Consider the following 14,443-nt stretch of genomic DNA (forward strand, 5'->3'; position numbering starts at 1 on the left):
TCTATAAAAAATTTTACCAATGTCAGGAATAACAGTGACTATGAAATAGTTTTGGCACTGTGGACAAATATATATATTCTAGAGTAGAAAAGTCTGGATTTAAGTCCCAATTCTCAACCTAGTAATCCTTTTTGAGTCTAAATTTCCAAATCTGAAATGGAGTTCAATGTGAATTCCTGCATTCTAGTAGAATCACTGTAAGTATCAAAAGGAACAAAATATGAACAAGAAGTCCTATACATTGTAAACCACAATATAAACAGTGACTGGGATTGCTGTCATCCCTATAACCCACTGCACCTTCAGCAACAAAAGATTTTAACCAGATATTAAAAGGCAGGAGGAGTGACTTATAATAGAATCTCTTTCATTCTCATCAACTAGTTTATTCAATTCCATTCCTCATAAAGAAGGCATACCACAACAGTGCATCCTTAACCAGAGATTTGATGGTGATGGTTTGAAAAATGTATTGTGTAAGAAACAGTGGAGAGACGGAAGGGTGTTGGAGGTAAAGGAGAAAAATCAGAGGAGGCAGACATACGAGAAATGTCTTCTCTGAAGGGTTGTGTATAATGCAGATTGCAAAATACATTTGTTTTATTCTGCAACAGAGGGTGCCATGGATGAACAGACTCTGCAGACTATGCAGATGGAGATCACAATAAGGGAGATTATGGAAAGAATGGTGTAACAGTAAGAGCAGTTCCCAATGAATAAACTGCTTCAGAGGTAGAAAGCAATCAGCTCATCCATGGAGGTACTCAAATTGAATAGGTAACTTAAAAGGTCCTAGGGCATACTCTTCCCGGTACCTGAATGTTTCCATTAGGGAGAAGTCCTACAAGTTTCATCCGAGTCTTATCTTTTAATAGAGCTTTAGGAACCTTGACATAATACATCCATGGAAAATTAATTGCCGGTCCCAGTTCTTCTCTCCCTGTAGTAGCCGTACATATCCAGAGTCTTACCATGGCCTCTTGATGGATGGAGGCTTCCTTGCCCCTTGATGTGGGGCTTGGTCATGTGACTTGTGTTGGCCAGTTAGATGTTAGCAGACACAGGCAAAGGCTTGCAGGACTGCCCTTCTGTGTTTCTGTCATCACCACGATGGCTACTGCCCCTTCTGAATAGATCCCAAAATGACATGTGCGGAGCAGACCAACCCTGGCTGAGCAACAGATGACCTGCAGCCTACAGCACAGCCACTCCAATCTACTTGCAAAGCAGCAGAATAAAATAAAAACATTTTTAATGTGCCACTGAAATTTGGGGGGGGGGTTGTTTGTTATTTGGCAATCGCAGACTGATATAACATCTGTCACAGGAGATATTCTAAGGAATGAGGCAGAGTTGTCTAAGCTACATACTGGAAATTGTGTAACTAAATTAACAAAATGACCTCATTAGAAACTGGTCTATCCAATAAGCTGGGTTGATCATCAAAGAAGCATTAATAAAAGTGGCTCTAATCTATTTATCATACAAAGCTTTAAATCATCTGGGAAAGAGAATGTAAGCAAAAATTACTGTAATTACTACTGCTGGAAGGCTTAAGTACTCTCTTCCAAAGGGATGCAAGCACATTTTTAAAGTAATGAGAACAGGGAGACACACTGTTTTGAAATGTTTTTCAACAAAGACTAAATAAATTCATCCTGCCAACCACAAGTCTGTAAAACAGGCAGCTGTGCGCAAAATGGATTTTAATCAAATTCAGATGAAATCACTATTTCAAAAGTATTCAAAGAGCTATTGTCTAGAATGTATTAAGAAGTCCCACAATATAAATGTTTATGCCTATACTGTAACAATGCAGAATGCCACATAACCAAGAATGCATGCGTCTATTTTTTTCTGATTCAGAAACTCATGACAGCCGAGATGTCGTTACAGTAGGCTGAATACTCTGACTCTCATAGTTGCTCCACTCTAGGGGTGCCGTGGGCTTAGACAAACTCCTGAAGAAATGAGCAGAGGGAGCTGCTAGGATTGAAGCCGCAGCAGAGGGAGCCGCTAGGATTGAAGCCACAGTGGATAATGGCAACAACAATACTCTACTGGCTTTCACAGGCATCACGACCCCCTTAATACTTATTTCACAGACAGTAAATCAAACTCTCACATCCAGGAACTATATCTTATCTCAAGGTACAAAGTATGCCTAGGTGAGAGAAGTGACACGCGGAATCTGAATGCTGCAAGCTGCTTCTATTATGTGGTGCAATCTGAACATGATCCTCACTGTGGCCTTCTTCGATCATAAAGCAGACTGCAGAAGTTATAATGAGTGATACGATTTTTATACAATGCTCATATCTGCTGCATGTTCCATCTCTGAGAAATCCTAAAGACCATGATTTACAACATGGTGGAATTACGCTTCTGTGCCTGTGCGAATAAGCACATCTGTCTAATAGTTAATACTCTTTGTTAAAATTATGTACTGTTTATTCATCACTCCCTTCTTCCTGACCATGGCATCCCTCTGCTGGCATCTTAAAGTCTATTCCCTCAGCCCTTCATAATCATTAATTGTTTTTCTTTGTTAACTTGCACAAGACTACTGCAGTATAACTCTGTTTTTCTTATCAAGAAAATACGAGAAAATACTGGGTGGAACAACTTAAGAAGAAAAAAGGAATGCAAAATATATTAGTTTTAAAAAGTAAAAAAAAAATAAATTAGGAGAAATATTATTGATAAGATATTAGAAAACTACCATGGTACGTTTTAGGAGTGTTTGTTCATAATGGAAGATGACCTACCAACTAAGATAATGACAAATTAGTGACTAATTTTAATGATGTCCTCATCAACGAGTTAAAAGCCTTTAGGTATAAGGTAAAACAGTATTTATGTATGGGGGTAGAGGGTGCTTTGGAAGTGACAAAAACATGCTCAACCTAAAAACATGAGAATCCAATTGCCTTAAAAAACCAAATGCCTCCACTGGTCAGAAGCAGACATGGCTGCAGCCACCGGTCTGCAGATCGTAACACATTCTTCAATTCCCTGTCTTTTCCTGTTGGTGTCTGCAACACTAGGTAGAGGAAAATATGTGGGAATGTAGACCCAGTTGTAGGTAGCTTGTCAATTCCTCCGACAGGGGAAAGAGGGAGGACGAGCACTTCCTGGCCAAAAGAAGATAGTAAGTTTCTGCGTGTGTTAAGCTTTGACACCATTTCTGTCATTGATTAGGAACAGAAATGAAGAAGGCACTACAACATTTATGTTGCACTTATCCAGAGATTTGACCAGAATAGAAAATGCCCCTTCCATGCCAGCAGAATCACTGACTCACTCAGCTGCGTCCAACATCCACTGAGAGCTACCGTGGGCTAAAGATGGTTCGGCTGAGAGTGGATGGAGAGTGGGCGGAGCAAGACAGAAGCAAAGGCAGAAGCACATCTCCTTCCTTCTGAGAACTCTGGATTTAGGAGAACACACACCTGAGAGGGGAGAACAGTGGCAGAGCAACTAGGGTCAGATGAAATTAAAAACAAATACAAAACGTGTAACCTGATAGGATTTTTGGACAGAGGGGGACCGAAAGGGTTGATCAGAGGAGCTAGAGACCCTGAAGAGCACAGTTTGAAGCCTCTCACCTAGGAGGAGGCAGCTGACTACTGGGTGGACCTTCATGGAGAGAGAAGCCCCACCCTGGGCAGATGCAGCAGGGAACTTGTCTGAGAAGGGAGGCCACCGAACTGACCAGCTGGGGCCAGGGCCAGCAGGAGACCTCGATCAAAGGTTGTAAGTGGTGGCTGGGTGAGATGCCAGAGGCAGGTGCCTCTAAGGGGACTATATATTTGACAAGACAGCAGAAAGAAGCCACGAGAACAAAGTGAGACTCTGAGATAAAGAGACTTACAGGACAGAGAGACAAAAGTTCTGAGAAAGAACTGGAATATGGTGGTGGTGGGGGATACGGGTTAGGTGGAATAGTCGTAGGTACACCAACAAGTGAGGAGCTGAAATAGCAAGGGTTAGAAGGGAATCATCAAGAAGTATGAAAGGAGGAAGGTAAAGGCAATTAACTGAGGAAGAAGACACTGCAGGGCATGCATCACTGTCTCGATTCCGCATACCATGGTGATGGGAGGACACTTCAAATCCCTGGGTCCTCATAGGAAGCTTGACGCATCACTAATGTTTTCTGCTACATAACTATCCTAATCACAGCTGAAACCAAGGATGTCAATGAAGGTCACTGCCAGACTGGACACTTTTTCAGGCAGCACAAATTAGCCTGCTGGAATCCAGCAGGCACAGACAGATTCCAAGCCACCCCACTATAAATCGACATGAAGCCAAACAATCAGAAATGCTTTAATCACCTCACAAATAACGAGGCAGGCACAAATTTATAAGCCTGAGTTTCGAGAAAATGAAGCAAGGTGGTCATAAAGATATTTTATCAGGGCTCTGCTATTAGCTGTTTTTATTTTATTGTAGATATTTAAAATATTTACATTTCCAATTTCAGAGGTCTGCATCTTTCCAGTTCCAATTCAATTAGCTACACGGAGATATTCATGTTGCCTTGACTGTTTTCACAATGCTTATTTTATTATGATCTCAAAAAACATGTAGTGCATCTTTAAAAGTCTCCACCTTAGAGTCTTGTCAAATGTGAGATTAGCCAAAGAGCCTCATCTTGAGAATTGAAAGTAAGTTTCCAGACCTCATGTGTGACATTCTGACTGCCTTGAAGATACAATGGGGTGGTGAACAACTGGACATTTGAGGATTCCTGAAGGTGCTCAGGTGGACTATTTCTGGAACCCACTGAAGGTTTGAGTTTCGGTAAGAAGACTAGTTCTACTGTTGACACATTTTTCTTTTCTGGAACAACAGCACACCTGAATTCACTTAAAGCATGGCATTTGATCACATCAAATTGTGCACCTGGAGGAGGTATGTTTTGAGATCGAGTGCGTGGATAAAAAACACAGTCTTCCTTCACCAGTGCAATGTGGGTGTTCAGAAGGACTAGCGACCGGCACTGGTCACGGCCAGAGTCACCCACAACTTTCACTGTTGTATAGAGCAGTAACTGAACTTCTGCCAGGGAAGGGACATTGCCTTCCATATTTCCATGAAGAAAGTAAATCATGTCAACCAAGGTAGTCTGGAATTTGGATGACACCTGAACTCCATTTGGCAAAACTAAATCAGGGATTTCCGCTTTCCAATCAAGAGAAAGCTGAACCAGATCTTGCTGGAGCAAGGGATGATTAGCGCAGGCAGCGGCATCAGGCTCCGGCATCAGGACACACAGGAGGTCACGACACAGCTGTTGAGACAGGTATTTGTTGTAACTGAACACAGTGAGCAGAAGACCCTCTGCAGAGCTCAGGAATCGAATACTCTGTCCACCAAAGCCAATCTGAATCTCCTGTAGACCTGAGAGAGGTAGAGCATGAAAAATGCTCATTGAGCCAAGGAGACTATCTGACAGGACCAAAGCACATAAAGTTGACTGAAGCAGGAGCAAACACGCTGGTTGAGGGTCAGGTGCCGTGCAGTTAGCAACAGCAAGCCAGTAAATGCCTTTGACTTCGTTCATGTTGCCCAAAGGTTCTGGTAGAGAACAAGTCACACGCCTAAGAAGGTCTTTCAAAGGCCACTCTTGAAGTTTCAGCATTTGGTCCGGGAATTGCACAAGGCTCTGCTTAAATGCAGAGCTCTTTCTGGCATCTTCATATTCCAGGTGAAAAACAGAGCTTGGCGAGGAACCCGGTAAACCTGCAGCTGCAAAGGCAGACGCCAGGTAAGGCGCCGCACCCTCTGCTGGCCTCAGGCTCTCTGCAGCTTCGCTCTTGCTGCTGCCAAACCCAGCTTCCGGAGAATGAGATTCTGTTGACTGCATGTCAATCTTCAAGGGCATGTGTGGGGCTAAGTGCTTCAGAAATGGCAGGCTTCTGACGAATGTTGTTACCTGGGAGGGGAGCCCCCTTGGGGCACACAGACTCCCCACGAGCCTGGCTTGGCTGATCGCTTTTGTGCCAGCCTGAAGCAGGTGACTGCTGGTATCTTTATAAAGGTCTGAGAACTTGTGGTAAAAATATCCCAGTCCGTTGTTTCCTTCTGTTCTGATATTTATCAGTGACTCTGATGAGCTCATTTTTTTAGCATCCAACTCTTCCTCACCTTGCTGCTCACTATAAAACTCAGAGGCCAGTACACTCTGCAGGGCACTGCAGGATGCTCTCTCCTCATGGGAAATGCCTTCAGACAGAACCAAGCGGAGCACCTTGCCTTGCCTGGCCTGCTTGCCTCCACTATTTATAGACACTTCTTGGGATGTGTGTTGCAGCAAAGTCCAACTGGACTTGACTCTCAAGCTGTGTTCATCTTTATGAGTCATCAGCTCACTGAAATTTTCTGACTTACTCTGAAAATCTTCTGCATCATCGGTGTTACTTTCATTAAGAAAAGAGATTTTAGGTAGATTAAAACATTTTGGTTCAAAATGGCCAGCAGGCTCGGGATGACAATATTTGTTTTCACTGTCCTGGAATACCTCAGGTACTGAGGACTGATCCCTTTGCTGGTGAGTTCTCTCTTGTGATGCCGAGGAAGTTATTTTAGGGCCTGAGATGCTCCACAGCATGGGATGATCCCAGGGGTCGTTCTGATCCACCTCCCTCCTCTCCTCTCTAATGAGGCTGGAAGTCTCAGTGGCATCTCTGGGCAGAAGTGGGTCAAGATACCATGCTGGGCAAAACTGCCTTCTCTGTTCAAGGTGTCAAAAAAAGTTGAAAATGGGGATGTGGTATCTCTTTCTGTGATTCTTTTGCACATGATGATTCTTGTCATTGGTTTCATTGGGTAGATTAATTCAGAGGTTAAATAAAAAGCCTAAGCCATTCGTATTGATACATGATTAAAGAATTGATTATCTGATTCATCCATAGAACATCAATTTTCCATATTATATATATTATAAATCACTGAGAATTTTAATAGAAATACATTGTATGGGATTGATCCACAGTACCCACTTCTTGATCTAATATTTCATTTTCCCTACAATAAATTCCAAGCCCTCTGATTCAATGTTTAGAAGGTCAAATTTAGTTATGAAAATAAGTCCATGATCATATGTCCAAAACGCAATAAAGGCAAACTTAATGAAAATCAGATAGCAAGGCCAAAAGAAATGCCCAAGTGTTCTAGCCCAGGTTACATTTCTCTCTCCTTTTGGTTTGTTTCATGGGAATCAAATGTTTCCATGAACATTAACGGGAATTATCATTACTGTTATCTACAAGTCATCACCATGGAAGGACTACTGTGCACCCGCTATGTGCAAGCTACTGGGGACACAAAGAAATGAAAGCCAGTGGCTTGCTCTGTAGAGGAGGGAGATGGGTATCCAGGGGAAGTTCACATCATTACTGGATGACTGGCAGGAGGGCGTGGCTGCGGCCAAAGTCAGCTCAGCCTCTGTGAATATCCACCTCTTGCTGTCTGTTCAGTAATGTATGAACACTATCTGGAAAATTTCCATCACCTACTATTTTTTGGGGGTTGATTTTTTAAAATTTACAAATATATGGGAGGGACATGCCTCTTAGTGGAGGAAAATACCAGTGAAATCTTACAAATTGCATGCCCAAATAAACCTTGGTTTGACAATCCACCAGAGAAACAAGTTAATCAATCAAGAGTGTTTCCTTTGTACTACTGCCAACTCACAGTCTATAAAATGGACAGGAGGAGTACGGAGTTTCATTTCCAAACCCCATATCTGATTCTGATTATATAATTCTGCCTTTTAAATGCAGACCAAGGGAAAATATACTGTCACAAATGAAAAACTGGGCAAAGCTCCACCACAGCTACATGCCATTCAAATAAAGTCAAAGCAGTTTCAATCTGCAGGATTCCGTTTAATTTTAAGTCCGTATAATAGCTTGCCTTCCCTATTAGCCATTAATCTCGTTGGGACCTCAAAATTCTAATTATGCAACTAAACATTAAGAAAATGTAATCACATAAGCATGCCATAATTTAAGGCGACCCTATCAATCTGAAAAATCATTACCTACCTCATATTTTAGTTTACGTTGAATGGTGCCATTGTGAAGTTTCTCATTATCCTGAAAAGAAAATAAAAAGCCCTCTATATTAAATTATAGCAAGTTTATGGGGCGGGGGACTGATTCGATTACAAGTATTTATGGGAATGGAAATCTAAATAAACATACTTGTCATTCAACAATGACAACCCTTCTAAATAATTTATATCCCCAAGATAAACACGACTCTATTGATCCATCTGCCATCAGAGAACTGAACTATTACTCCTAATCCTAAAATTCTAATAATAGTATTAAAAACAAGATTTCCTTAGGGCATTTCTTAATTTGCAGGAGAGAAATGCACGGTCTTTATTTCAATATAGACTTGTCACAAATATGTATCTTCTAAAAGTCAAAATTCTATTTATATTTTGGATAATTAGTAAATTAAATAAATATGGAATTTGGAAGTATTTTGGAAGAAAACAGAAGAATGTTGCATGTAGAATTAAAAGTATTTTAGACTTTATAATCGCTTAAAAGTTGTCACAGAATTATAAAACTATAAAATAAAGTTACTTTTGAATTAATACTATTTATAAACTGTTACACTCTGCCCAAGTAATATTTAATATTTTTTCTAGAACATTCCACATCTGAATTTTCTCACTGGAAAACAAAAGAACCCACCACCACTACCCCCAAAAACTTATCTTCAAGGTCATCTTGAAAGATTAATGGGCTGAGTGCGGTGGCTCATGCCTGTAATCCCAGCACTTTGGGAAGCCGAGGCGGGCGGATCACTTGAGGTCAGGAGTTTGAGACCAGCCTGGCCAACATGGTGGTAGAAACCCTGTCTACTAAAAATACAAAAATTAGCCAGGTGTGGTGGCGGGCGCCTATAGTCCCAGCTACTCGGAAGGCTGAGGCATGCGAGTCGTTTGAACTGGGAGGTGGAGGTTGCAGTGAGCCAAGATGGTGCCATTGCACTCCAGCCTGCTTGACAGAGCAAGACTCAGTCTCAAAAAAAAAAAAGAAAAGAAAAAAGGAAAAAAGAAAGATGAATGAACGTGTTACTTCGTGTTATTTGGCTCCTTCCGCTTACCTTCATCATGTCTGCAGATGTACTGCAGCCTTCACTAATCACACGATGCAAATCCTGAAGGCGTCTTTGGACTTCTTCTTCAATGTAAGCATTGATCCTGAAACACAATGGAGATGGAGTAGAACTGACACTTCTAACCGCACAGGACATTCTGAGATCCTTTATTTACTATGCCCTTCACGACAGGGAGCAATCTCATTCTAAATGCCAAACCTAACAACAACTTGAGAACTTCAACATTTTTACTTTTTTCAAGAAATCTGGTGCTACGTGTTCACCATCTGGCTTTTGCCCAAATGAGGCAGAACTGAACAAGTAATAGACTATTGGGAATGGAAAGGAGACTAAGTGATCCTATCCAAGTCCTTAGTGGAATGCTTGCTGTAGGATGGGAGAAATCAGTCACTGGCTTCAGAAGGCTCTGCGGTCTCTGATCTGACGCCAAGACAGAACATTTTATTCACAGAGCCTTGGGTTCCTCATACAGAAAAGGATAATACAGATGATAGTTATTTCTCACATCTCAAGGTCATGTATGAGAATTACCAAAAAAGAAAAAAAAATAAGCAAGAGATGGACATACTCTCTACGAATCTTCCTCATTCAGATTGAACAACGTCTTGCATACTTGTATTCCCAGTCTGTCTTGTCTCTCTAAATGGGTTCTCTGTACCTAGCCAGCAAGACCACATCTTAAAGGTCTCTGCCTTCCAAAATGCCTAGGACAGGGCCAGGATAGAGATGAGGCCAAACACCGCTGACTTTTGAAGCAGTGTCAACTTATTATCTGATATCTCATAAAATGTAGGTGAAGTTGTATGAAGTAAAACTATCAGCCCTGACCACCTCAGTGGATTTTGGTCTAATCTCTGGTCGTTCCACCTCACTGTTTTTAGGTCATTCCACCCGGAGGAACCAGAGAGACTAGAGAAGTTTATCTTCATCGAAAATCTTTCTAGTGGCAGAGAGTGCCCAAATGGAAGTCATTCTGTTCTAGACTCCTCTCCTCCAATTCTACAGGTACTGATTAGATGGATTATTACTATTTTTGAGATGGAGTCTCACTCTTGTCTCCCAGCCTGGAGGGTTGTGGTGTGATCTCCACTCACTGCAACCTCCGCCTCCCGGGTTCAAGTGAGTCTCCTGCCTTAGCCTCCCAGGTAGCTGGGGTTACAGGTACCCGCCACCACACCTGGCTAATTTTTGTATTTTTAGTGGAGACAGGGTTTCACTATGTTGGTCAGGCTGGTTTCAAGCTCATGACCTCAGGTGATCTGTCCAGTTTGGCCTCCCAAAGTGCTGGGATTACAGGTGTGAGCCACCACATCCAGCCGGATGGATTATTTTAAATTAAATGGTTTCCATGTTTATATGTTAGCACATTCACTAAATAAATAAGTAAATCTGCATAAACACATGCATAATCCTGTAATCATTTCTATACTACAGAACAAAGAGAAAAGATTTTCTAAAATGCTAGGCAAAGAGATTAAAATTTTAGGTAAAAGAGCCCAAATAAAGCGCAATGTTTATCTTTCAATATTGAAAACAAAATTGTGTGCCACTGAAAATTGTGTGCTACTGAACATGAGTGAAGGCCATTTACAACTTATCACCCCTGATACTCACTTAAATTTGAAACTAGCCCTGTGGGATATGAGGCTCATGCCATTCTGAGTACATTTTGATATCCAAATATATATCTCCTAACATCTAGGGTTCAAGACTGCCCAATTTCAAATGTTTCCATGTTTAAATGGAGTGAAGAATAATAATCATTGTTTTCTGATAGGCAAAGAATAATTAAGCTGATTTTTCTAAGGGCTCTAAGCCACAGAGCAACACACAATGCCACCTAAGCTGAAAATCACTTAACTAAAGTAACATTAGATATAGATTTATTATACTCACAATCATTCTGAATATACTAGTTTTTATAACAAACTTCATCTATTAGTAATCCATGACATATAAATTAACTGTCAACACAAGGTCCTCCTCCTTGGTATAGTTAAGTTAATTCTAGGTCTTTGTTTTTGTCAACCTGGCCTTGTCTCACTTTGTGCTGGATGAGCTGGTTCCCCTGCAACTTTTCATTCCATCCTCTCATTCAAACCACACTTGACCCTTGAACAACACAGGTTTGAACAGCACAGGTCCACTGATATGTGAATTTTTTCCAATAAATACAGCTGGACCTCCCTATTAGTGGTTTCATATCCACAACTGTACACAGATTGAACATGTAAGGAGGGCAACTTTTTCTAACTGCAGGCTCCAGACGGCTAACAGCGGGACTTCAGAATGTGTGGATTTTGTATCAAAGAGGCGTCCTGAAACCAATCCTATGCAGATATCAAGGGACAACTGTACCTGCAACAAGATGGATCTGGCTAGCCAGGTCTCATGTCCTTGACTTTCTCGAAACCACCCCTTACCCTACCACTGGCAGGCCAATGGCAGATGAAGGCAGAGCACATCTCAAGCACATGTACTACCTGTTGCCCTTAATACAGCCCTCCAGATACAAAGTAGTTCAATTGAGAAACAATGAATCCTTGAGTCACATCAAATGAGAAGCCTGGAATCACTTTCATGTCCAGTACCTGGCATCCATGAGGGGAACCAGGTGTGATTTTTCAGCACTGACTGGCAAGCTGGAAGAAGCCACCTTCCCTTCCGGGGTCCCATGATGACTTTTTTGAACACCATCGGCCTCATAAATCTTCTGCTTCAGCTGCTGGATTTCATATTCTAACCTACACAGATAGGAGCCACATAATTCATTCATTAATAGTATTTCCTGATCATCCTTACTGTGTGAGACATTGTTTTAGACAACATGGGGGATCAAGATCTGTCCTCTGTGTACAAAGAACTTTACCTTCTAGTAGAAAAGGTGCCACATACCCATAAGACAAGACATAAAGTGCCAATGGGCCACAAGAAGGGTTCAGGACGAGCACTGGAGGCATCCAGAAGGTAGAGTAAATTTGACCATCAAGAGCAAAGATCTCTCCACTGTGCTCCAAACAAGTCCTAGAGGTAGGTGTGTAGGATTCTGAGGCCTGTAACTCCTGCTTCAACAAGAGTTGGTTGTGGACTACATATCAGGGTTCTGGTAGATACTTACGTTTGACGAAAAAGATCTATATTTTAAAGAGTTTTTAAAACCACAAATCTAGGAGAAAGTTCAGTCAAGGCAGTTCTAAGTTGAGTCTCCAGAGGCCAGTGGGAATGGAGGCATTTGGAGATGATGGCAGAAGATTATCTAAGTGCAGAAAGCAATATGAGCAATGGGGCAGGCCATGAAAACCAGGCATCCACTTTGCGCGGAGGCAGAGGGCGTGGGAAGGGGAAGCAGAAAAGACAGGCCTAGGAAAGTAGGTTGAGTTCCATGAGAAACTAAAATAAACCATAAAATTTACCTCCAATGATAAATGATACATCTATATGAGGTCAAATATATGTAAGGTCTTTCTCCCACCGGCCCAGGCATACTTGAATCCAGGGCCATCAGGCCAGAGGGCCAAGCTTGCCAGTGAATTTGAGCTCAGGAAGCATGAGACTGCAGTCCACTCACTGTGTGAACTTGGCGAAGTTATTTAAACATGGGTCTCAATTGCCTCATGGATCAAATGAGAGCGTCAACTAATCTTCCTCAATTCCTTCAGCTCTAAAAATCAGAGACTCTGCCTTCAGATGCCAACACACCATGATGTTGCCAACCCTCTGGTGTCACCAGCAGCAATCTGACTGCTCTATCTTGAACATGAAAGCCAAGTTCTGAACTTTCCGACATGGATCACAGGGTCATGAGGGTAAGCACTCAGGAGACCCACACGAGGCTGTGCCCAGTTTAACTCAGCCCTTTCTTGGTCTATTGATTAGCAAGTACTTCTAGAGCATCCACTTGCGGAACATACAGTATTTTCAAAAGACAAGACATAAGCAAAAAAAAAAAAAAAAAAAAAAAAAAAATGATGTCAGAGGCCCGGTGGTGGGCAAAGAATTGAGGAGCAATATTAATAGGGTATTATCAATGGCCAAAACAAAACAAAACAAAACAAATGAGCTGGATGTCGGCAGGCAATTAGCAATGTTTACAGTTAAGAAAACTCCTGCTGGGGTTGTTAAGAATTGCCCTTCAGCACAGGGCCAGTGGCCAGTGAAAAAGATTCCACAGAGCAAAGGAGGGTTTGAGTGGTATCCTGAAGCCTGAGTGAGATTTAAATGCGTGGCAAGGGACAAGCTGGCCTTCCTGTGTGGCAGACGCATGGTCAGAAGACTAGAGGGCTAAGTGGCTCAGAGATGGGTGATAAGATTGAGGTCTGACTTACAACTCTGCCACTTTCTGATGGTGTGACATTCATCCCCAATGGTCATACAACTACTGCAGGCTTCAGTTCCCTCATGTGTAAGCTGTAGACGATGGCACTCTTTATTGGAAAAGTAAATGACAATGCACACACAGCATTTAAAGCAGGATCTGAGGTACACACAGTTATTCTTCATGGCTTGCCTCATGACTATTGTCATCGTTGCCATTGTTAAAGGACTCTGACAAGAAAACAGGATTAAGTGTGAGTATTAACAACTTGCCTCTGTTATCCCTGCTATGGTGACAGGAGGCCTTTCCAGTTGGGTTACCTGATCCATGTCAATGGGGCAGCTGGAATGAGCAGGTGGTGGGAAGAAAGGCAGGAAAGTGGATTAAACCTGGTTCATAAAGCACTGAGAAGGCAATGGGAGAGCCAAGTTCAGGACATTCTTGTCCAGTCTGGTCCCACATGAATTTAGTATTTCACACTTGTGGAATTTTACAAGGGGCCAAGTCAGGCTGCATGGTGAATCCTGGCTTAGCCGTGAGAACCCTGGGAGAAAATGAAGCACAACAGAAATTCCCATAGAAAGCTGTAGGGGCATCGCAGTCAGAACACAGCGCCCGGAATCTGTTGGCCTGAATTAGCACTTAGCTAAGTCTATTTCATGAAAACTCATGAAGCTAACAGCCCCTTTTACTTGGCTTCTGAGGGAACACTCACATTGTGTAATCACTTCTGTGGAAACTGCAATACTGTATCTGCTGTTATACAGTATTAATACTAAATGGCCAGGTGACAAAAGCCAAGGACATCAAGCTAAAAGCTCATGCTGCATTCTTATTGCACACTACAGGCTACAAATTGAGAGTGTGCCCTCCACTACTTTAAATTTCCTGGGGCTGGATCTTTGTCTAGCAATTTCATTTACATAACATACCTGCAATCATTTTCTTAAACCCCCAACCTATTTCTCTGAAATA

At 42.0% G+C, this 14,443-nt stretch overlaps 2 protein-coding genes across 7 annotated transcripts in view; both read right to left on the reverse strand.

The window, feature by feature from the left end:
* Positions 1 to 14,443, reverse strand: part of LOC126929186 (eukaryotic initiation factor 4A-I-like) — a 515,423-nt gene that overhangs the window by 178,253 nt on the left and 322,727 nt on the right. The gene's annotated exons all lie outside the window — the stretch shown is intronic.
* The window catches only part of KIF16B (kinesin family member 16B), a 315,708-nt gene that overhangs the window by 91,044 nt on the left and 210,221 nt on the right, over positions 1 to 14,443 (reverse strand). For 4 of the 6 annotated variants that reach the window (XM_050745327.1, XM_050745326.1, XM_050745328.1 and 1 more), the window contains 4 exons: positions 11,745 to 11,897; positions 9,139 to 9,235; positions 8,061 to 8,111; positions 4,317 to 6,742 (listed from right to left, as the gene is read on the reverse strand). In XM_050745327.1, coding sequence (XP_050601284.1) covers positions 4,619 to 6,742; positions 8,061 to 8,111; positions 9,139 to 9,235; positions 11,745 to 11,897 — 2,425 coding nt within the window. In that variant the 3' untranslated portion in view covers positions 4,317 to 4,618. Of the gene's footprint in view, positions 1 to 4,316; positions 6,743 to 8,060; positions 8,112 to 9,138; positions 9,236 to 11,744; positions 11,898 to 14,443 lie in introns of those variants that run through there. The other 2 variants (XM_050745331.1, XM_050745330.1) reach the window with 1 other exon arrangement.

The sequence above is a fragment of the Macaca thibetana genome, chromosome 10, assembly GCF_024542745.1.
Source record: "Macaca thibetana thibetana isolate TM-01 chromosome 10, ASM2454274v1, whole genome shotgun sequence".
In the NCBI taxonomy this organism is placed as follows: domain Eukaryota; kingdom Metazoa; phylum Chordata; class Mammalia; order Primates; family Cercopithecidae; genus Macaca; species Macaca thibetana.